Here is a 24,528-nt window from a genome sequence, read left to right on the forward strand (position 1 = left end):
CTGTCTCCACACTCCTTTGTCCTGTCAAGACGTTCAGATTATGAAATCTGAAATTTAAAACCTGCTTGTGATGTTTACTCGTTGGCTCTGAGCTCGTGTAAACTGTTTTTCCACTGACCACAGAACATAGGCGCGCATCTGGAATAATCTCCCAATTCTTTACATTTCCAAAGCCACAAATAAACTCCGGATTTACCCCTTAACTGTTACCAGAGACGTGTCATGAGCGCATGTGTTGCATTTGTTGTTAATGTGTGAATACATGCGTGGATTTGCTTTAATTCCTCTGTAGTTTTTTTTTTCTGAGACAGGCTCACTCACAGCTAATTGGTGGATGTTTATTGGGAGCATTGAAGGAGGCGCTGGAAGGAATTATCACCTGTAGGACAAATCTCTGCCAACAACACCCCAGCAAGTAGCAGCAATCCCTGTAGTGCACATTTACATAACATCTTAGACCGCGGGGAGGTTGACACAGGGTGGTAGTGAGCCGAGGAAAGTGTTTGACACCTTTTTTGTCACTTGGGAAATGTTTAATGATGGTGCAGGAAAGTGAATGTATGTTTTCAGCAGATATACGTCAATGTGTGCTTGTAGAGCTTAATCCAAACTGCTCGGGTCAACCAAGCGCTCAGAAAAGTGGAAATTAGAGCGACTCCGTGAGAGGAGGACGGTTGCTTGTGCAAACATGGAGCCTTTCTCAAGGTGCACTGTTTTCTGCCATTATGCTATTTTCTAACCAGAGGTGGTCATTTATAAAGACTTTTTCAGAATAAACCATCTCTTAATTTGCAGCCTAATGGACAAAACTAGGCGCCACGTGTTTAGCTTCTGTTTAATATGTTCAGAGAATCTACCTGTAACAACAATCAGATCCAAACTCCATCTTCTCAGAGTTTACCACGCTGTGAATTACTGAAGCTGTTGGGGAGGGAAAGCAGTGGAAACTGAATGCACCGTGTGAGTGTGAGGTGGGTGGGGTGGATGTGTTTCTCCTCCTTAACACGCTTGGCTGAGGCCGCGTATGTAAATGCGTGAATACATTTTTTCAAAAGGACAGCCCTTTTCTTTGCCCAATGAAAATGAACCGCGGCTGACACCTGGCTATAAACCCAGGAAGGAACCCAAAGTCCTAATCAGAAATCTGGTGAAAAAACCCACCGAGGCGCAGCAGGCAGACCAGCGCAGAGACGCCCGTGATGACTTCCAGTAAGATCGAGATCCCCGGAGAGGTGAAGAGCGACCCCGCGGCTCTCATGGCATCCCTCCAGCTGATGCCCTCACCGCTGCCCAACCCGGAGATCAAGTACTCCAAGGTCTGTTTCTCTGCACACCCTCTGCCGACTGGCAACAGTCTAAACTTTGCGCGTAACGACTCGGCTTCTATCGCAAACGTCTCCAAAACTTAAACTTAGAAATGTGTCACAGCTAAACTTTGTGTGTGTGTGTGTGTGCGTGTGCGTGTGTGTCAGCAGCCAGTGTAGCTAACACCGGGCTGGAGCTGAGAAACTCGGAACAAAAACTTTGTAACTTCCAGTACAGACTCGATAAGATGGTGATGTTAAAGTCCCGGTGAGTTTTTTTTTTCCTGCGTCCACGTGTTCAGCGTATATCAATAACTGTTCACAATAATCAGTATTTACCGGATAAAACACTTCGATAAAACAGACCACATCATTTAAAAATTATTGTGGTGTTAGAAAATCATCGCTTCACTTTATTTAAAACAACTAATAGCTGAACAAAATCTGAGTGACTATGACACTTCATTGACCTGAGGTTACACAAAGGCTGATAACTGCGTTTGCACTTGTGTAGTTTATGCAAACAGTCACACAGGACGCAAAATAACCTTGTTTAAAGTAGAATCAGTTATAGTAAATGGGTTGTGTTTCACTAATGAAGTGCGTAAGGTTGCTTTCAAACTAACTAAACCTACTATAAAGTGTCACTAAACTACCGGTTACTACTACTATTTATGTATTTATTACACAGTGCAGTTTTACTCCGCATCTGTTCAAGTTACTGCATAGGAAGCCAATTAATACAATTCTTTCTGTTATTATTTTTAATTAGTTTTCTCCCTTAGGACGTAGAAAGTAGCATGATCACAGAGATACTTATAAATTTGAAATTTATACTTTGTTTCTTTCAAATTTGCAATAATAATGTGTCACCTGTCTATCTTTTGTGTTGCTCAGTGAGTTGTAAATTCTTAATTTACTCTGATAAGGATTACAACCAGTATCAAGTTTCCCTGATCTTATTTTCTGTTAATGGCATCAGTGATGCCAGCAGCTTCAGAGAGAATGTGACAACACACTCAAGTTAGTCTCCTGCCAGTAATTTGAATCAGCCCTTGTGTCATTATTATATAACAGACACGGTTGTTTTGGTGTATAAATTGTTTAGAATTTTTTAGAAATCAGAGTATCTTTTGCATGGCTCCACAGTCAGAAGTGTGTGGGTGGGAGAAATGGATGCAGAAACAGCTGGACAAGGGTGAGTGAGTCAAACAAAGAACTTTATTTGAGTCATGAAACAAATCACGTTGCAGAAATTACTTTAAAATATGTTTTCAGACAGAATAAAATTAAAACATCTGTTATTAACTCAGGATGCTGTACAGTGAACCCAGTAAGTGCTTCAACATCTTGTTGCTACGATAAGTAAATAGCAGTTAGTATACAGTCGCGAAGCTGAAGCACTGATTGATCAATCGACCTCACAGTCGCATTTTCTTATTAGAAATTCAGGCCTTCATGCTGTGAGTCTTCAACAAAGATTGAGCCAGTTACACATATGTAGAGAATCACCCCTAATGAGAATAGTTTTGTTTGTGATTGATAATGAGCCTGAAATTTCCTCCGTTTATTGATGCGCTTTAAAGTAATTTTACTTTTAACATAGGGTCCTTATAGTTTTCACGAGGTCCCATCATCAGTAGTGTGCTGCAGTGTTGTTGCTACTGAAAGGGTCTTTTAGCTGCAGAACAAGTGTTTTTATGATTGTGAGATTAAAGGGCATGTCTCACTGAGGGCAGATTAATGATAACAAGGTGTAAGTTCATTCGGTGCTCTGTGTTAGTGCATACCTCCGAGTTGCGAGTGCAAAGGACACCGTGCCACTGCACTGTACATGTTGTATCGGCTCGTGCTGTCGCGTTTTAAGCTCTGTGTTCCCTCACAGTGCAGAGTGTTAGTTAAAGGGTTGGACACGACGGTGTGCAGGAGGAAATTTAGGGAGCAACTTGGTGAATTAACCCCAGGAATTTGGATCATTCAGGCCCCGTTGGTTTGGTGGACACAGGGGGCAGAGGGGCTCTGATTTATGGGCACCCCTGGCGTGGACTCTCCTCACGCCCTGTTCCTGTTCTCCACCCCACTGACTGCAAGGGAACAGTCAGCTCTGCTTGTTGGCCTTTAGGGTGTGTAGATGGAGCTGCCGATTTCCCTCACATATTGCCTTATGCAAAATTTCAAAACTCAAATTTCACTCATTTACTCACTCTGACTTTTCTTTGTTTTGCAATGCAAAGATTATCTGAAGCACCCTGGAAGAAAGGCTATGTCACATGGTTGCTTCTATAACAGTAAAGTATGTGATAAAAAAGGGTGATTGCAGTCAAAGTTTGCCCCTTGTCCTTTTCACACTCGTGAACTGCTCACCATCAAACATGCGTGATTGTGCCAATAAAGCTACTCTCCTTCTCGTGTGCATCTGCATGAAACCAGTGTTCTCTTAGTAGTTTATTAAATACCCTCATAAGCAGAATTAGCAGTTTTATACCCAGCTTCTCTTGCAGCTAGAGCCATGAGGAGGAAAGCCTTCTTCCCATCCCCTGCCCCCACATTTCTCCAACAGCTGGGTTACAAGACAGAAACAGTTTAAAGGTTGATAGGACCACGGAGGAAGTCATAAATAAGAAAGACATGATAGCTATTTATTGATGTTTTTCACTTGTGGCAGAAGTGAAGAAGAGAGACAGTGCTTTAAGAATACTTAAGGATTAACATTTCATTTCCTGCTATTTAATGAGTGGAACTTGTGTGTGTGTGTGTGTGTGTGTGTTTTTTTTTTACACTTTTCAGCGATAATGAGTTGTTAAACTAGACACTCAGTGGGAGAAAGTTAACAAGAATGGAAATAAAAGTGTGGCTGGCTTTGAAGGAAGAGTCTGTAAAGTGTAAGTATGGAGTCTGTAAAGTATGAGAATGATCCACGAAAGATAAAGTTTCAAAGTTCAGTTAGCTGACTGAGGAGAAAATAAAATAGGCATTTGAAAATAAAATATAAAGTGTAAAATTGGGTTTTTTTGTTGTCCGAATGGGGCAATAAGGAGATTAAGGGATCAGATCCAGTGGTCGTGTTCATTGTCTGAGTTACAGATCTCCTCATCGAATCTACAGTTATAAATTTTCTTTGTAGCTTTGCTCAGTGTGTTATTACTGCAGTTTCTCCATAGGAACCTGTACAGAACCTGTCTACTACAGACCCGCGTATTTGTAAAGCAGTCTATGCAGAGACATCCACTCAGTTTGGCTCCATCAATCTGTCACTGATTGAGATAGTACAGATGGAGGCTTGGGGCTCCCCGATGCTAGGCGCTGTCCACCGGGGTGTAAATTATGACCCTCTCTCACTGTGTGGGTTAGTGGCCCTGTCTCACCAGAGCCTGACCTGCAGTCCTTGAGTTTTTCACTTCAAAACCACCATCTTACTGTGATCAAGATCAAACACAGGCAAAGTTGGGGGATACTATGCAACTAAATGATTTATCACAATGAGCACAGCGAGAACCCCCTCCCCTTTCTATGCCTTTGCTTACACAATCTCTATGTTCTCCCACACACACACACACACATACACGCGGACATATACTCTCAAGAACACATCTCTTTGATTGTGGCAGGGTAAGTGTGCACTGCCATTAATATGTCCAATGGTGTGAAATGCCTACTTGTGCAGTGAGTGTAAATTATCATCTTAGCAGACACGTCAACATGGTGTCCCCTGTCTCTTAATCACTTTTAAGGAAGAGCAGTGACAGCGAGGTTACCCTGTTAACTTCCCATACCTTCTGTCTGCAGCCCTCTTGACAAGGAACGTGTAAATCCTTATGGTGTCATTATGAAAAACACTTGGCTTCATAAATCTGTTGGAATTGGTTTTTTCCTCCGTGAGCATGAGACACAGAAGAGACAAAAGTGCCGTTCTAGACTTTTATTTGTCTTGCATTTCTTTAAAAATGACCTCCTCTATGTCCCCAAATCAAACTACATGAAAAAAATTCTTTGAACATTTCCTTGACCTGAGATTTGAAAAATGGGTAAATACCAACTAAACCCAACAAGGATTAAATGGTCAAAGGAGAAAAACACCAGTGGAGAAAAGTTAGGACAATTTTATTGGTATAATATATTACATTAAACAGCATGTAGTCCAGAACGAATATAGTTTGTAGAGTAAATAATGTAAAAAGTCCGGTTTGTAAATGCCAACTTTTGTGGCATTTACTGGAATATTTCAGATCAGAGGTACCGTTTTGACCATTTTATATATTGCTGGACACAAATCTTGTTTTCAAACTTGAAAACACTTGTTTTCAGTTGTAAAAAGTGAAATCTAATGTGGGTTATAAAAAGGTATTAAAAAATTAGCACCACAAAAGCTTTTAATCTGAACTTTCTGGTATTTCAGTGGAGTGGTGTCTGACTAACAGACGAAGTGCATTAACGGAGTGAATCAGCTGAAAAAGTGATGAAGAAGTTGTTTGTAATTACTTCCTTATGTCAAATGAATTTTTTCTCACTTAACTCCTGAGTCAGGACGAACAGCTCTAACCAACTTTGCCCACACACACATGCACACACACACTGACGAGACACAGACGTTTGCCAGTCAGCGACAGCGAGGTCGCGCTCGCCAAACCCGGGAGTGCAGGGTGGCATTGTCTGCGGGTGTGTGAATGAAAAACACGAAGACGCCGTGATGTGAGACATGTGGAGCGGAGCAGGAGAAAAAAACTCCAGCTGGGCTCCACTTTCACATGCTCGCCACTCACTTGTAACAGTAGTAATTATAAGAGTTTTGAAACCCATCCAGTAACAGAAAGGAAATAGAAGTCCTGTGATAGGGGAGGATATGAAATTTCCTGCGCAGACAAGCATTGCAGGTGCCCGGGTAGGATTCGTCTGGCTGTGGAATCTTGGCGTGTTGTGTATAAACACACACATGTATATATAAACCCTCACACACACTCCTAACCCCACACCCCCTCCATCCCTTACACCAGCACTCCACCTCTCACCCTCCCCCTTGTTCTCTGACTTTAAAAAAAGAGAAAGACAAGAGCTGAGTAGCATTACATATTCATTCAGCCGTTAGCATCTGAGCTGTGAGAATACGCAAAGAGCCAAACAGATGTTTGTCGGCAGCAGAAAGTATTTTGGTGTTTCTTACTTTCCATTACAGCTCAAAGTTTTGTTATATAAAAATAAAGGAAATTGTTGTATGTCACTAGGTGCAAAGTTATTTTTAATTTATGTTTTATATAAATACATGTTAAATATTTTGGGAAATAAGTTACACAAATGGCCAAATTAGCAAACTAGCATACATTTTTTTCAGATTTAAAACATCAGGTAACAAAACAGAAAGAGCGACAACTTTAAAATGTGTTTTCTTCTAACACAGTTTCTAAATGTGTGCAGCTGCATAGTTGCCCATGCAGAAAGTCTCGACTTATAATATGTGTCCGTTTTTTATTTTAATACTTAAATTAATTATGACATATGTTAAACTTTGAAAGCTCTATTCTAAATGGCTGCACAGGCGTCTTGGAGATCATCTCTGCCGTCTCTGGATACCAGGTTAACTCTCAGAACTCCATGGCAGCACAGATTTTTATAAACACGCAACCATGAAACATCATCAACTCCACAGGGAATGGGAAAGAAAACACCATTTGTCATTTGAAAATGTGCACTTTTGCACTTGTCTTTTCATTCTTGTGTTCTTTACCCCTCGTCCAAATGATCCTAAAAAGCAATTTTAAGAAACCTTGAGAGTTGATTTACAACGTGGGCCTGTCATCTTAATCAAGTCTCTCAATGGAACGAGACAAAAGTCTAACACCAGTCCGAGCCCAGAGTGAGGGCCGAGCCAAACGGCGGCTGACAGTTGTCCTTTTCTGGCCGTGATTTAGGTGGCGGTCTGCTCCACTGTTCTCGTGCTTCATCCGTTCTCCTTTAGCAGCGTCTTGTGAGAGGAGTTACGCCATGCATAAAGCTACCCATGGTCTGCATTCTTGCTTGGACTGTTGAGGCTGTCAGGGGGCTCCTCTGATTTAGGGCGCCCCACTTCAGTGGCCCCTATAAATTTAAAAGCTAATTCAGTGCTCTACAGGACTTTCTGTTTTTCTAGCTGGCCCTCTGCTCCTTATCATTACTGACAATTTTATGAAGTGCTCTTAATGAGCAGCAGATTAAGGTGGCCTCTGATGGAAGGCGCCTGAGAATACCTGGCTGGTAGAGAAAGAGAAGCTACTCTGGCCTGTGTCTGCCTCTATGTGTGTGTGTGTGTGTGTGTTGAGGTGTGTGGGGGGATGGTTTGGGCGTGACCAGTACAAAGGGAACCGTAGAGGAATGAGTCTGTTAACGTATGGGTCTATGGGATGGTACACACAGATACTGATCACCTTAAACGTCTGCATGTGAGTTATCATACACAGGGTCCACATTATGAGCTTGTGAGCCGTGGGAATGAAGAGGAGGAGGCAGGCAGAGTGATGTGTTTGCTGTGACTCCAACACTTTTCAGACTCCCTGGCATTTTATACCAGCCCAAAAGTAAACACTGCTAACAGTTTACAGCCAGTTAAATAGTACTTAAAGCCCAGCGTTTATGGAGGTAAACATGTTGGAGAGTTTAGGGAGGCTTGGGCCAGTGGGATACTTGAACCCTGCTCTCAGGTTTGCTCAGTGCATCTGAACTCTTCTGCAGTAGAAGGACGGCAAGAGCATTTGTATACACAGAGGGATTTGTGCCAGCAGATGTTCTCCTTGCACTCTATCTATCAGACAGACTGACAGCCATTAAAAACAGTGTGTGAGTAGTCGGCCTAATGGATCTAAACACTTCAGCAAAGGAAGAGGCTTTTTTTCTAGCTTAACTTGCATAACATATAGCTGCAATTTCAAATCACACCTTGTTTCACTTTTCATCAGCTTATGAGGGGTTGTAATCCAGTGACATAATTCAGCTTTGTGCTTGTGTAAACATTTATTTTTCTTTTGTCGTAATAGATGTTGAATATGTTCTGTGCAGAATCACAGGGCGATTGTTTAAAGGAAGACTTGCATTAACGCATCACAAAACTAAGCGCGGCACGTGTTTTATGATCTCGTAAACGAGTTCTGATGTTGTGAAATGTGTGTCTGTGTGCTTGGGGGTGGCTGGGTGGAGGTCTGGTGTCTGATAGGGATTTATCTGCCCCCCCCCCCCCTCCACACCTTCTCTCCCCCCTTTGTCTGGATGGTGGAGCACTCCCCAGAGAGCAATGCTGGACAGACAGGAATCTCTGTCCAGATTTCCAGAGATTCTCCCATATCCCTTTCACAAAAGCCTGCAAGTGCTGCGGCTGCTGCCTGAGAGCTGTTAGCCTTTCAGGTCTTAAAAACAGGCATGTTACTGCAGCCAACATGGTGTAATGACATAAAATAAATATTTAAAAATACAAAAGGTGGTCATCATCACTGCTGATTCAGGCTCAGTATGTTTGCACATTGTGCTTTTGGATAGAAGGTTTAATTATCCTTATGTGCATTTAGTTAACGTAAAGAAAACACCTTTGTCAATTTTTCTCACTTTAACACTGATGATGTATTACTGAAATGCTGAAATCGATGATTTTCTTCTGCAGATTTTTATCAACAATGAGTGGCAGGACTCTGTCAGTGGGAAGGTCTTCCCTGTATACAACCCTGCAACGGGTGAGCAGATCTGTGAGGTCCAGGAAGCAGACAAGGTAAATACCCAACAGAAGAACTTCCCAGCTCTGTTTTTTCTGCAAAAACAGGGTTGTTGCACTGTGCATTATATATTAGAGAGTAGAAATATTTTATAATTTATCCTATTGTGTGCTGTCAATGGTTCCCATGAACACTGGCAGGGGTGTTCTACTTGTAAATGTTGTAAATCTTGTAAGTGAGGCTTGCCCGTCTAACAAATTGTAACAAATTTTGGCTACATTTGTAAGTTTTGCAGCTTCATATTTATTGTATTTGGTATATGTATAATACTTGAGGGGCTGTGCAGAGCCTGGCAGAAGATGGCAGAAAGTACAGCGGAGCAGGGAGAGCTGGTGTTGGATGGAGCAGAGTGGATTGATTGAGGTCTCACACTGCTGCTAGCTTCAGTTGCATATTGTAGCTTAAAATAAAAGTAGAAATACCTCCCTTATGAATGATTCATTACAGCTGATAACATCTTGCATTACAATGCCATTTTACATAAAAATGTTGCACTTAGGCAGACCGACGCAGCTTTTCAGTTTAATGTATTATTGGATGATTATTTTTTGGCCCTACTTTGTCTCAGCAGCTTTGTAAAAAGGAAAAAAATAGAAAACGTTCAGACCTGTGCAAACATATCTAAACAGTTTATTGGTTCAGGATAAATGATTATTTTGTTTTTATCTCGTCTCATAGGCTGATGTTGATAAAGCAGTGCAGGCGGCTGGCCTCGCCTTTTCTTTGGGCTCCGTATGGCGAAGGATGGATGCATCTGACAGGGGTCGTCTGCTGTCCAAACTGGCTGATCTGGTAGAGAGAGACAGTGTTTATCTAGCAGTAAGTTAACTGAATATGTGCATGCCTCTAAATCAATTCATGTGTACTTTCAAGTTTGCAGTTATTATAAGTTATTTGTATGGAATAACAAGCCATCTTCTTGTTTACTTGATATTTATCTAATTTATGTCATTATTAAAAACAGCACAGCCGTTAATGCGTTGTAATGCCTTGTGCAAAGCGCATTCCATTGCACTGATTTAGAGAGAACATACATGCAAATGTTACTTTAGTGTCCAATTTCACTCATGGGAGAGTGTAAAGGCTGGAATGATGTGAAGATCATAAGGTTATATCATATATTTTTGAAACGTCTCCCCCGTCTCTCGTCAGACTATCGAGTCACTGAACAGTGGGAAGCCTTTCCTCCCCACCCTGTTTGTGGACCTCCAAGCGACCATAAAGACACTGAGATACTTTGCTGGATATGCAGACAAGATCCACGGCACTTCTATTCCAATGGGTAAGATCCCTCTTTGAGTACCATAGAAGAGTTGAAATAGATTAAAGATAAGTTAGTGATGAGAAGGAGTGACAGTGGGAGACTCTAGACAGAAGAAAAGATTAGTTGTGGCTGCAAATAAGCAAATGAACATTTCTGGCTATATATGGGCTTTTTATTTCCGAAAAGAGCTGAGAGCAGTGAGAGTGAACATAAACAGTAGGGCCACGATACCCCAAGGCCATGTTTGATCATTTTCCAATGTCTGGCCCTCACTTTAGTATTTGTGGTGCTTCCTGCACTATTCAGCGTGTTAAATCAGCGACGAGAGAGCACTCTGACTTACTGCTCAGCTAAGAAAATCAGTGCATGAGAACAGCTCAAGAATGAACAACTCCAATGCTATTTGTCACATCTTATGACACATGATCATGATGGTAGGTAGCTATATAAAAAAAAAAAAGGATATGCTGCTTAGTTTGGGGTTGTTGTAGTTTCCCATTGAATGTACGTAGCCTTTGGGAAGTGTTCAAGGGAAGCTTTTTTGGCCCAGACTAAAAGCAATGTGAGCCAATGCAACAGTTAGTCTTCGTCACTGCTAGTTCTTTAAAGTCAGCTTGGTGAATCTCTGCCCTTAAAGTTGCGGACAAGAAACCCAAGACAATGAGCTGGATGACACTAAAATGCTACGTTGAGCAGTGGAACTTAGGAAGAATAAAAGAAGGAATATCATAATATATAAAATATATATAAAAACTCATTCATTAAATTCATTTTACTGCGAGCATCAGTTTCAAATTACACCTTATCACATACTATAGCATATTATTATCATAGCTAATGTAAGAAGAAAAGAAGAAAGGTTATTTCATTAAGAACATGCCTATGCTGTGCGAAGTAAGAGATCAAATTGGTGATCAATCCAAACACTAATAGTTATTGTCCTGAGGAGGCTGCCGCCACTGTCACCCCTCTTAGGCAACTGAATATGGGGGTGGAAGAGGGGAAAGTTGGCTGTCTGCAGCAACAGGAAGCACACAAAAGAAAAAAGGAATAGGAGCGAGGACATGGGAAACCTCCTGATACTGCTGTATTGTCCCTCTCAAAGGTTCTCTTGTACACTGCTGCCAAACCAACCACAGTGAGGTTTTTTTCCCAGGGATTTGGTTTAAGCTTTATTCCTCTAGTAGAAAATAAACAGTAGAAAATGAACAATAATTAAAAATAAAGGATGTTCCTGTTGGCTGTTTGATGTAAGGCAGACAGTAATCATATTTGTTCACCTGTCTGAATGAGGTGCAGGACATCCATCATCAACAACCCCCCCTGGCAACTGTTCATCTTTTACATTATGCCAAGATTGTGGTGTTAGACTTTTATCATACACAGGGTGTAATGAATGGGGAGTGTCACTGTATTCAGCACCTTTGGCTACACATTTTGGTATAGTTTACGTTGCGTGTTCCAAATTGAAATTTGCCGGCGTCATACTTTCAAACAAACCTTGCAGATACTTGAGTCCCTCGTGAAAATCTCATGTCTAATATAGGTTTACAGTTTCATTGTGCCAACAATAACCGTTTTGAAAACCCAACATCCACTTTGGAATTAAGGAAAGAAGTTGACATATGAGAATCATAACCATGTCCCATCCTAGAGTTCTGTGTGTAATTGTCATACTTTTACTGTATCCCATTGAAAATTATTATCTGGCTTGTCATCTGCTTATATTATTGTAGCCCAAGTGCAGCATTAAGCAATGTTTCATCAGCTGACAGCAAATTTATACTCACATTTCTCAATATCAATTGTTTTTGTGGATGATGAACAAGCATGGCACACCCTCAGTAAGTACCTCCTTTTATTCAAGTAATGCAAGAGGAATGAGCAAACCTTTCCAGCATAACACCCATCTCTATGACCTAAAACAGTTACACACATGCCTGTGCTGTTGGAGGCTCGTAATGAAATGTAATCTTTCTCCAGGAATGCTGCGTGTGGATTCATTTACAAATTAACATTTTGAGTCAACAACACTGGGGGTATCAGGTGTTGACATATTTCGTGTGTTTGATGCATTTTTCATGCTAAAACCATAAATGAATAACCATGTTTTCCTTTGTGTGTTTGTGTGTGTGTGTGTGTGTGTGTGTGTGTGTGTGTGTGTGTGTGTGTGTGTGTGTGTGTGTGTGTTCCTTCACAGACGGAGAGTATCTGACATTTACCAGATATGAGCCCATTGGAGTTTGTGGACAAATTATCCCAGTGAGTGTGACACTTTTTATGAGTGATATGTGATAGAGTTTTTGATGGTCGCGAGCCTGATCTGTTTGTTGTATTACACTCTGCATTTTCAAGTAATTCCCGGACAGTCACTGTTTAGTCGAGCAAATCCTGCTGGTAATACCCCCCCCAAAAAAAGGGACTGTGCCAGTGAGTTTGAGTAAACGGAAACAAGAAGTGAGAAGCAGAAGAGGGAGCTGAGGGTTTTAACACAGGGAATTTGAGGAAAGGAGAATGGTGAGAAAGGAGGAAAAGATCAAGGAGAAAGAGACACGGTCGATTGTGCAAGAGAGCAGAAAGCGTGTGGTTCTGTGTTGAGCCCCATGGGCTCCTGCGTAAAGCAGAAATAACACAGGCCTGTGTGTTGTACAGTGATATGGGTCTATTGCACATGTGTTGCAATTTCCCGGCCTTCTCAGAATACTGTGGGAAGAGAAAATACTGTACAAGTGCCGAGAACATTTTCTCACTTGACTATGTTTAGAGAGAGTGAAAATGAGAGTAAGTGACTTAAGAGCGATGAGTTATTGAACTTGACTTGTGACCACCCAGTGTGTCAGTCAGATGCATGCTGACTTTTTCCGTCGTGTGTCCGTGTGTGTGTGTGTGTGTGTGTGTGTGTATCACGCACAGTGGAACTTCCCTCTGATGATGACAGCATGGAAGCTGGGCCCGGCACTCGCATGTGGAAACACTGTCGTCCTTAAACCCGCAGAGCAGACGCCGCTCACCTGCCTCTACATAGCAGCTCTCATCAAAGAGGTAAACGACACAAGAATTACAACCACAATATGTTCACGAGGCATTTTGCCAACATTTTATTTGGACAGTCCAATGTAAATACTTCACTGAATCAGAATTGCTTACAGGTTTCAGGTTTGCCAAGAACACAGTGTTCACTGTGATTTCAGCCAACACTTTATTTGGATAGGTTAATGTAGCCGTAAGGCGACAAAAACCCATGCTTAGGTGTCACTTGTTTAATTGATACATCCTTCTATTCCTGGTCACTGATCAATGAATACATTTTTGCACTGGATCTCCCCTCACTGGTCACTGGTAGCCTTCTGTGACCATACTCAGGACTTTTCTTCCCTGTTAACACCTTATTCACTTAATGACGGATTTACTGAAGTGCAGTCGAACATTGATGTGATAACTTAGCTACAAGAAAGTGACTTTAAACGTTTGAACTCAATATGAAATTGAAAAGAGTGCTGGCACACAAAATACAGATCATATCATAACAAAGTTTCAAATTCTATGTAGAGTGCAGCCAAGACAGTAAAGTCATCACAAAATACAGACACATGAAAAAGTAATAGCACTGTTTACAATTTCTTTTTTTTTTCTCTATTAATTGATCATGAAATGTGATCGGATCTTCACTAAACTCACAAACATCAACAAACAATATGCTGATAAAACAGAAACTGTGATGACCTTTTGTGTCTCTATTGAACACACCCATTAAATATACAAAGCAATGGTGGAAAAAGTATGTTTTAATAAGTGGGTGAATCACCCTTGGAAGTGATAACCTCAAGCAAGCACTTCCTGTAGCTGTGGATTAGATCTGCACAAAGTTCAGGAGGAATTTTTGACCTTTTTTTTTACAGAACTGCTTCAGTTCAGCTATATTCTCAGGATGTCTGGTGTGAACAGCTACCTTAAGGTCATTTCACAGCATCTCTATTGGTTGGAGGTCTGTGCTCTGACTGGGCCACTCCAAAAGGCTGATTTTGTGTCTTTGAAACCATTCTGTAGTAGATTTAAGTTGATGTTTAGGGTCATTGCCCCTGCTGCATCACCCAGCTTCTTCTTAATATCATCCTGTAGGATACCTCGGTAACCGTAGGGATTCCACAATAGCAGCTCAGGTTCCAAAGGCAGCAAAGTAGCCCCAAATCATGATGCTCCCTCCAATGACTTCACTTTAAGGATCATGTTTTCATATTTTTCTCTTTTTACACAATATGTAGGGCTGTGCATTCTTCTCAAACAATTCTACCTTCTGTCCACAAGACATTTTTCCAGTAGCGTTGTGGAACATCAAGGTGGTCTTTAGCAAACTACAGGTGTGCAGTAGTGTTGCTCTTGGAGAACAATGACTCCCTCCGTGGTGGCCTCCCATGGATATTATGACTAAAGTGATGATGTTAAACTTCAAACAAACCTTTAACTGTTACTGTTGGGTTCTTAATTATCACATTGATCATTCTACATTGTGGCTTTAGAGTGAGCTTGACCTGGGCACCCTCTTTAATGGAGAGTAGCCACAAATCATCTCCATTTGTAGACAGTATATCTGTGGACTGATGAGGGTCTAAAGTCTTTGAGATCACTCTGAATCCCTCTCCAGCTACACGTGAATCAACAACTCACTCAATCACTTTTTTTCGGAGGCACGGCTCGGCTGATGCTGCTTGAGAATCACACACTGACACTGTTTGAGTGGTTTTATAAGTCAAGGTTGTTCTAAACTAAACCTCAATTCCTGTCTTAATGATTGGGCTCTAGGTTGGCTTAGAGCTGACTCCAGTTGATGTTTACTTACATTAGAGACCAGTGTCACTGTTTTCCACTTTTACTTTATGTGTATTATAAGTGCACTCAATTAAGACCTAAAGGATCATCACTGTTTTTCCCACCTTAAAAATATTTTGTGTTTGTTGATATTTGTGACTTTGATGATAATCAGATCACATGTCATGACCACATTATCCAGAAAAACAGGTACATTTCAAGCAAAGCCAATATTTTTTCTGGTGATGAATTTAAATCCAAAGTGAGAATGATCTGTGTAGCACCACAGTGCAGTTAGTAAGTGCAAATGTGTACAAGAGGGAAAGACACATGAGTAACTTATACAGGTTAAGAACAACAAAGCATCTCATATGAATGTAGGAAACTGCACAAATGTCAGTGTCCACATCCTCGCTGTCTTCCCCTGCCTCGCCTCTTTTTGGAGACTATCTGTCTGCGACTGCCTTCTTCTTTTTGATGTTCTCTCCGCTCTCTGCTTGCAGGGAGGTTGGGTTGGGTCTGGATTCCCCCACACTGTGGTTTTGCTTGGCTCTGTTGTCATCTCCGCTAAAGCTTGTTTCCTCTCATATTGTTTTGACAGGCCGGCTTTCCACCAGGAGTCATCAATATTTTGCCAGGATATGGGCCAACAGTAGGAGCTGCAATTGCTTCGCACATGGGCATAGACAAAGTGGCTTTCACGGGATCAACCAAGGTACTTTTCTTTGCAGCAAACTGGCTCAAAACAGCAGCTGCCTACTACTCGCTTTTGTTAGGGAACAAAAGTGACACAGTGACCAACATGTGCAGAGCATAAGAGCACGCTGGGATATTAGGGGATGTTGTGTGCCTGTATTGAAGTCTAACTGACAAACACATGGGGTCTTACATAAGCTGTGTACCCTGTAATTACTCCTCATGACAGGGGGCTCTGATCTTATCTCGCACACATGCACATATTTGTGCTGTCAGGAGTATACAAACGCATCTCTCTGAAAACACAGCCTCTCTTCTGTTTTCCCTCTGCTGTCTCTGGTGTATTAATGTGTCTCCACAGCAACTTTCATTGAACTTACTATCAGGACACAAAGGATAAATCCCCTGTAGCAGTTAATGGAAAACTAAATCGTCAAGGACATACCATGTTAGGTGTTGAGTGCTAAAAGGTGTTGCGGATTGAAAGCATTCCTCCAACTGGAGGGAACAGCTTGAGTGACAGCAGATTCCTTTTCTGCACATCATTTTTATTATCCAGCTGCAAACTAACTGAACTTATAAAACCATTTACAGCAATCAATTAATCCATCCAACTACCCATTAGCTCAACTACTTTTACTGTTCAGGGTCACGGGGGCTGTAGTCTGTCCTGGGGATGGTACAACCCGGACAGGTCAGCAGTCTATCCAAAGACCAACACAGAGACAAAAGCACAGACAGACAACCGTTCACACTCACATTCACAGCTATGAGCAATTTAGAATCACCAATTAACCTAACAGCCATGTCGTTGGACTGTGGGAGGAAGCCGGAGTACCCGGAGGAAACCCATGCAGGCACAGGCAGGAACAGGCACTCCACAGTGAAACACTGTAACTGGCCAGGGATTTGAACCGACGACCTTTTAGCTGTCCAGACAACAGATACTGTTGGGAAAGAGGAGCTGTTAAGGCTGCCACTTTAACTAACAAAAAATGTCACATTATTAAAGAAATCTGCAAAGTTGATCTTCATTTAGCCATGTGTGGTAGGATTTATTTATGTCAATACTTACATAAAAGCATAATTTTTTTCATTCAAAATGTATTTATATTAGTTTATATACAGCATTTGGTCTCGAAAACCCAAAGTAAAGTTTAAACAGAGGTTAATCACTTTTACACAGTCAGTGATAAACATTGCCATAGCTACACACTCTCTTTGAGCCTGTTTAATACTTTTACTACTACTTATACCGTGTCCCCTGCTAATGAAAACATACAGGTTTACCCCAAATTGCATAGTTTAGATTTCTACCTTTTAGTAATAATTCATTTTAGAACCGGAAATATTGAGACAACAACACACAACACTGTAAACAAGATGTCCCAGTGGAGAACATGGTGGAGATGGGAATCAGAAGAGCTATGTGGTGGCACATACAAGGTGTAACAGAACCTGGAGATAGCCCAATATATGGACAACAAGGACTTTTCATAGTTCCTACTTTTTACAGAACACATTAAGCGGAATGCTGTGTGACAGATGCCAATCAACAGTTCATTCAATAAAACAGCTAATTGAATATGTATCTGTACCATAAACCCATGCTAGTTGTAGTAGGGTAGCGTTTAGGGACAATACAAAGTCTTTATTTGTATTTCATCAGAAAAGGTCTCTGTGCGAGGTGTTTAGACCCCCATCTAACTTTAAAGTATCTGAAAATTGTGACTAGACAAATAGGCTGAATTAGCTGCATTTACAATTTGTTGCTGGTTTTTGTCCCTTTGTGGGATTCATTGATAAAGCCAAAGTGGCCGACCTGGCCTTATTCTTTACTCTATAATCGTTTGAACTTACAAATTAAAAACACAATTCAAGCTGATATACGGTAACCAAACATGACAAATATAGTAAAGATAACAGCTAAAGACTGCTCTTTTCTATGAGCTCTGTAGCTTTGTATAAACTGCCTGACAGACTAATTAAAGTAGCAGCTATTAATGGTTATTGATGTAGTTATTACTAAAAAGTTAAATGTTACAAATGTGAGCTCTCTATGTATAATTAGTTGCATCTGTAGGATTTTCCAGTACAATGTAACATGAACCATACATTTTCCTATTGTCTCTCTCCCACACACAGACACACACAATCCCTGCATGTGAGCTTACATAAATGCACCTTCCAACACAAACATCTTCTTTGTTCTATCATCTCATCTTGATTGAACATTTCCTTTGTGAGTAGCCCAGTTTTTTTATTGGTTTTCCTGTTGTTTCATGTGTTCTGGAGTCAATTACTGAGAAAATCAGCCAGTGGTGTAAGACGCTGCTGATGCCCAGACAGTGAGTCACCACATTGTAGTAGCAGAGGGATACTACCCACCGCAGCATCTCCCCACAGGGACATAGGTGGTGGTGTAGCTACAGGTGAATTCTGGGACCACGGCTCATCTTTGTGCAGAGTCACATGTGGTTGCGACTCCCGACAGATGAGTCTAGCAGCCCAGCGTGTTTCCCCTGAATAAACACACGCTATCCTCCTCTTAGTCAGCCACTTTGAGTTTTTGATCAAAGACAGACAAAAGACATCAGAAAAAATTAAGCCAAGCCAGTTTTGTTTTATGAACAGCTCAGTGCTTGATTCAGTTCTATTGTCTTGAGTTTTATTATATCATGGAAACTTTAAGTGACTCAGACATCCGAGAAGATAGTGACAGAAGATGAGTCTTTTTGGAGGTGGGGGTTTTCTTTAGGTGGGACGCTGTGAAGACATTTTTAGACTTTATCCCGTAGGTTCTCACAGACAATAAAACAGGACAAATGAGTAACAGCAAGATGAATACTTGTTCAGGGTGTAGAGTTGTGAGAGAGGTGTGTGGAGTTTCTCAGGTTTGCAATGTGTTGACTTAATGCAGTACTTTTTGATGATGATGATGATACAAAGTTGATATATTTTACTGTAAGTCCTAATATCATATTCCTTTAAATTTCCAGTGATATGAGCATGTAGGCTCATCGTAATTATGACAATTGAAACTTCCTGTAATTGTTATTTAAGATTTGTATCACGAATTAAAGTAAAGTCAAATGCACTTACGAAGAGAGAAAAACCCACATATGATGTGTTGAGTTGTCTTTACTATAAAGACTATACTACTATTGTCCCTATTACCTCTCAATCATAAAGCCATTGCAGTTGGAAAATAGGCTATTTTGAAGTGATACCACTCACCACAATGTCTGTACATGTAATATAAGGCCTGTAAAGGCATACTGGACACAGGCCCAGGGGCTGGAGGGGTCAGGAGCGAAGGGCCATTTCCTTTGTCCAGAGGTCCATTTTGTTCTCATATCCAATCTATGTATAAGGATGTATAAGGTCTGGACACAGGGAAAAAGTCAGACACTGTCCAAAGGTAACACAATTCACCTGTTACCACCTTTTGGTCTATTGTACATTCAGTTCAGTTTTAACTTTTTTAAATATCTTTTTTTAATCTATAATGTTTTATGTTTCTTTATATTTGTTCTTACTGCCTTTATGTTATGTAGTGAGCTTTAGATGTGCTGGTACTGTAGATGTTACAGTATGTTTACACACAACCTGATAAACTATTTCTCCCGTTTTAACTCTTTCTGCAGCTATTATTAGAGATTTATTAGTCTTCGTTTTTGTTGTGTGATACAGTATCATCACCCATGATAAAGTAAAGTGGAAATGGGTTTGACAGGAAGATAAGAAGAAACCACAGAACATCCCTTGTTGTTTTCCATATTGACACTTCATACAAAACAAATTCCCCTTCTTCTGAGTCAGTTAGGTCATAGGACATCATCCACACAACCTTCTTTTTTTTTGACCTCATGTTTCAGCTGGCCTACTGGTGCATTCCCTGTGTGGGACTAACCAGCCCTCTTTGAGGTCTTTAATGGCTCCAGCTGATTTACTGATCTGGCTGGAGGCTTGCATCTCTGTGAGTAAACCTCAGACCTGTTTCTTCCGCTAGGTCGGCAAGCTGATCCAAGAAGCAGCTGGGAAGAGTAACCTGAAGAGAGTGACACTGGAGCTTGGAGGAAAGAATCCTAACATCATATTTGCAGATGCTGATTGTAAGTTTTTAAGACATGTTCAATTCACTGAAGTGTTTCACCCTTAATGTAAGTTGGTCTGCCACTATTGCTGGCAGTGTCACAGTCTCGCAGAATGTCTCCCATTCTCAGGCTTTTCAACCTGTGTATAAACACAAAAAGGTGCTATGAAAACCTGTGGATTGATGAGTTTCATATAAAATCTCTGAGGCTCTCCATACTGGGGGTACTGAGGCTTTCAAATAATTTAAGCACCCGTGAGAGAGGCTCCCTATGGCCTGTAAATCAGGAGAACGGACCCTGACTCAGTCAGGTGCTTCAGCCGAGACCCATAAATCACAGGGGTCCGTTAACCCTTCGTGGGTAACAGCAGGGTCCTGTCTCTCAGGTGTCAGGTATCAGATTTGCACAGGATAGCTCCAATAAATATTAGGGCAAATTTTGCAACAGTACACTACACAAATAACTTTAAAACCAGATAAAGTTGTATATGTAGATGAAATTAAAGCAGTTTAGGTTGAAAGAATTTCACATTAAACATCCTTCTTAAGAATTTCTCACCTTGTTATAAAATGATTTGCCTAGGGCAGATTTTAGAAAGTGGTTTTATCTAACTCCTGACAAACCCAAATCTTTCTCCCCAGTGAATCTGGCTGTTGAACAGGCCCACCAGGGTGTGTTTTTCAACGCAGGCCAGTGCTGCACGGCTGGCTCTCGCATCTTTGTGGAGGAGCCCTTATATGACGAGTTTGTTCGGAGGAGTGTGGAGAGAGCCAAGAGGAGGATAGTCGGCAGCCCGTTTGATCCCACTACTGAGCAAGGTCCACAGGTGGGTGAGGTCCACAGATGCATCACATCACGAAACGACACCGTTGTTTTAACATTTGACCACATTCTGTATGTTACACGTTCTTTCACTTTTAAAATGTATCACACTGTTTGTTCTTATGTGTCCCCTTTATGCCGTCCCTGTGTCCCCCACCTCCACAGATCAGTCGGGAGCAGCAACAGCGTGTTTTGGAGTATATCCAGAGTGGCATCAGTGAAGGAGCCAAGCTGGAGTGTGGAGGCAAAGCTCTGGGCCTGAAAGGGTTTTTCATTGAACCCACTGTTTTCTCTAATGTGAGGGATGACATGCGCATCGCTAGAGAGGAGGTACAATGATGAACTAATGGGATTTCGATTGAGCAAAATAATGCATGTACACCGAGTGGAAATGTACTCCGAGTCTTTACTGAAAGTAGTAATACCACAATATTCCATTCAAGTCAGTGCCCAGCAATCAAAACTCTCTAAAGTAATAAAGTACTTTAAACAAAATACAGATTTGATGGAAAAAGTACTCTATGATAGCAACAACTCCCTCTGAAATCAGGTCGAGCATAAAGTAGCATAACTCAAATAACCACCTCTATTTGAGTCCATTTTATTTTATCTCTAATTTACAGATAATTAATCAAGTACATACCATTTTTTACCTCTTGCAAGACCTGATGCAGAAAACATAGCATAATCTGTGAAAGGCGTTGTGGTAACACATTTTTGTATGTGACATATAACATATGAATATTCTGTGATAAATAAGTTAAATAAATGAGAGATTTGAAATTATTCACAGATCTGTGTATTGTCCTGTCAATCTATTCACAGATTTTTGGACCAGTCCAGATGATCATGAAGTTCAAAACTATCGAGGAAGTGATAGAAAGAGCCAACAACACAGAATATGGTTTGGTTGCAGCTGTATTCACCAACGACATCAACAAAGCCATGACTATATCCACAGCCATGCAGGCTGGCACCGTCTGGTAAGTTTCATCGGCTGTCTCTGTTTAGCTGCAATCAGTAATCTGTAATATTTTTCATGTGGGGCTCTGGCATCTCAAAACTGTCAACTGGCAACGTGCCGCTCTACTATCCTTACACAGGCTGCAAAGAAAGTTTTCCTTCCTTTTTTCACATTTTTTCCCTCAGCTCAGACATTCAGAATTTCAGACTCTCAGAAACAATGTGCCAGTGCAAGCCAGCAACACACAACTGAAACTGTAAATGGAAATTGACACCCTAATTCCATAATTTGTATAAATGAAATGGTCATAAAATGTTACTTCTTGAGTTCACCTAAAATTGTTTTGTTTCGTTTGTAATTACATGCAGATGGTTGTAAGTAGGGGTAGAAGAATAACAAACTTACATCTGCCAAGAATTTTTCACCACTTGTCATGCTTGACTACAATCTTCTGCTAGCTGAGAAAACATTTCTCTACCTTGTCCTTCATCCTCGATGCCGGCCCAATCGCCATCCTACTTCTGTTCCTCTATTGAGGATTGTTTGGAACTTTGAGAAGAACCGGACCTCTTCTCCTACCATCTTTCTTCCTCGATAATTCCTCTCTATTCCAAGCAGTACTTCCTTACTGCTGATACCAACCGCAATGACCTTTTCATATAATGTGAAGGCATTCGAGATTGACCACAGACAACCAGCTGTGTCTCCAGTCTGATCTCATAGATATGTGGTGATGTCTTCAGGAATTTACTTTAGTCCTTCATTCATTATTTAGCCATAACTTATCATTAAGTGTCTCACTGTTTGCTTTCCCATGACACCTCTAATAACTCCACTAATCTGTCCTGTATGTGGCTAAGGTCAGGAGGGAGCAGGTACAGACCACCTGACTGTCACACCACAGGCCACAGTTTGACTTTAGAGTCCCATGTGTGGTTGGGTTTGCAACAAAAACACTTTAGTTAAACTTAAGAGAAAGACTTGCATTTTGTTTAATAATAAAGGTTTGTGAAGTGAACCTAACCTGAACCAAGTGCTGCCTAAGTGTGTGTCTAAACACAGACATTGATCTGTGGGAATTGCTTGACGTTCGGTCGAACTCTGCCAACCTGCTTTGCTCACTTTGTCATGTTTTCATCATGCTTTTGTCGTACCATACTTATTTGTTTCATTTTCGACCTGATAACTTTCTGCTGTGAACAAAAGATGTCAAAAATAGCAGTTAGGATTGCAATGTATATACTATAGACTCGCAGTATATACGCACTACTTTAATATTACTGCTTTGAAAAAACTATGCACTAATTCCCAATGCAAAACCAAAGGAGTCAAATGCACAGGAGTGATCAGTGTTTTGTTATTTCCCAGGATAAACTGCTTCAACGCTCTGAGCACGCAGTGTCCATTTGGAGGATATAAAATGTCTGGCAATGGACGTGAAATGTGAGTATGGTTTGGTTGTCTGCCCACTGAATATACACAGATTAACCACATTATTACTAATACTGACTTTGTGTTTTGAAAACCTAGTTTCCAAAATTGCTCAGTATCACATAAATCTTTTTCTAAGAGGATATTGCACTATTTCTGCTTCAAGGGTCTTCGGCAGTGTCTTCGCAATATTTCAACATTGCTGTCAGCATGATCGTTTAAACAAAACAAGGAGCACTGTTACTATTTCCAGATTTCTGTTTGCAGGGGAGAGAACAGCTTGAAGGAGTACACAGAAGTGAAGACCATCACGATGAAGATGGTCGTCAAGAACTCTTAAGGCAGCCCCACTTCTCTAGGGGGGAGGTATTGTCTTCCTCATCACTGACCCGCCTCTTGTCAGTCCGTCCACGGTGGCAGACCACATTAACCATCACAACTGGTTATCTCCATGCTAACTACAGGCTGTGCCCTCTCAGTCCCTCCATCAATGCTGCCTTGTTTGCCATGGACAGTCAGCCATTCCCTTTCCAGCTCTCGCCACCCGCCTTGAACTTGTGGGCTGTCCCCAGTCTGACTGACAACCACTGAACTACCCCCACACTGTATACCTCCTCCACTAACTACACTAAAGCACTCACAGAGGCGACGGGGGAGGCTGTTCTTACTGCGGACCCCATCAACAAGCCCCCTCCCAGCCGCTACACCCTGATCCCCCCTCCCCCCCAGATGCTGAACGTTAAGAGACTCAGTCGCCGCACTTCACTCAACCCTTAACTAGCAACTTGTCATACATCGGGAGGCAGTTTTCTTTGTACTGTGCGGTATGATTATCATAAAACCTCATGTGTGGTAGTTTTGGTAGAACTTATACAAGCATGTCAGCTCAAGATCGCTGATGTTGTCGGCCTCAGATATGAATGGATGAAATGTTAATTCATAGTAAAAATTGATTTCTAATTGTCTTTGTTTATATTTTAGCTCATATGACTTAACACTGTATGTCTTTGACTGATGTAATGACCTCTTAAAAACATTTTACTCTCACCTGCTTAAAGAGGAATAGATGTATTTTAAACATTATGTAACTGATATTCATTGATGTCCATCTTATGTTTTTGTTTATACAATTGTATGCTATAAAATTATAAAATGACCATAGTTTTTTTTGTCAGTAAAAACCTTTTCTTTAAAAAATGTATTTCCCTGAGTGCTTGCTACATTACTACGTCCCAGTATCCATCTCTATCGCGCAACAGGTCACGAATTATACTTAATGTACATATTTTGAAATATAGGAGATTGAACCTCAGACAGGAAATAAGAACTATTTAATCATTTCCATTTGAAAATCTGTTTATGTATCTCTTTTGGAAATGAATTGACTGAAAAAGAGATTATAATTATATAATCCTTA

General features: G+C 41.0%; 1 protein-coding gene across 2 annotated transcripts; it reads left to right on the plus strand.

Annotated features, from left to right (window-relative positions):
* Positions 1–1,026: 1,026 nt before the first annotated feature.
* aldh1a2 (aldehyde dehydrogenase 1 family, member A2) lies at positions 1,027–24,308 on the plus strand. Of its 2 annotated transcripts, none has more exons than XM_067485800.1 (13): positions 1,027–1,316; positions 8,923–9,027; positions 9,710–9,850; positions 10,184–10,313; positions 12,496–12,557; positions 13,209–13,337; positions 15,703–15,816; positions 19,810–19,912; positions 20,536–20,720; positions 20,882–21,046; positions 21,542–21,699; positions 23,049–23,123; positions 23,379–24,308. In XM_067485800.1, exons 1-13 carry the CDS (start codon positions 1,200–1,202, stop codon positions 23,449–23,451), a joined length of 1,557 nt encoding a protein of 518 aa, XP_067341901.1. In that variant the 5' UTR covers positions 1,027–1,199; the 3' UTR covers positions 23,452–24,308. The 2 variants fall into 2 exon arrangements, with proteins under 2 accessions (XP_067341901.1, XP_067341910.1); XM_067485809.1 differs by lacking the exon at positions 1,027–1,316 and adding an exon at positions 3,984–4,186.
* The last annotated feature ends 220 nt before the right edge of the window (positions 24,309–24,528 follow it).

The sequence above is a fragment of the Channa argus genome, chromosome 2, assembly GCF_033026475.1.
Source record: "Channa argus isolate prfri chromosome 2, Channa argus male v1.0, whole genome shotgun sequence".
Classification (NCBI taxonomy): Eukaryota; Metazoa; Chordata; class Actinopteri; order Anabantiformes; family Channidae; genus Channa; species Channa argus.

What these genes read in the sequence shown, in the direction of transcription:
- aldh1a2 (XM_067485800.1), top strand. Translation starts at nt 1,200, where the DNA reads ATGACTTCCAGTAAGATCGAGATCCCCGGAGAGGTGAAGAGCGACCCC. An exon ending in CGGAGATCAAGTACTCCAAG is followed by an intron (nt 1,317 to 8,922) that starts GTCTGTTTCTCT and finishes TTTCTTCTGCAG; the next exon opens with ATTTTTATCAACAATGAGTG. An exon ending in TTTGTGGACAAATTATCCCA is followed by an intron (nt 12,558 to 13,208) that starts GTGAGTGTGACA and finishes TATCACGCACAG; the next exon opens with TGGAACTTCCCTCTGATGAT.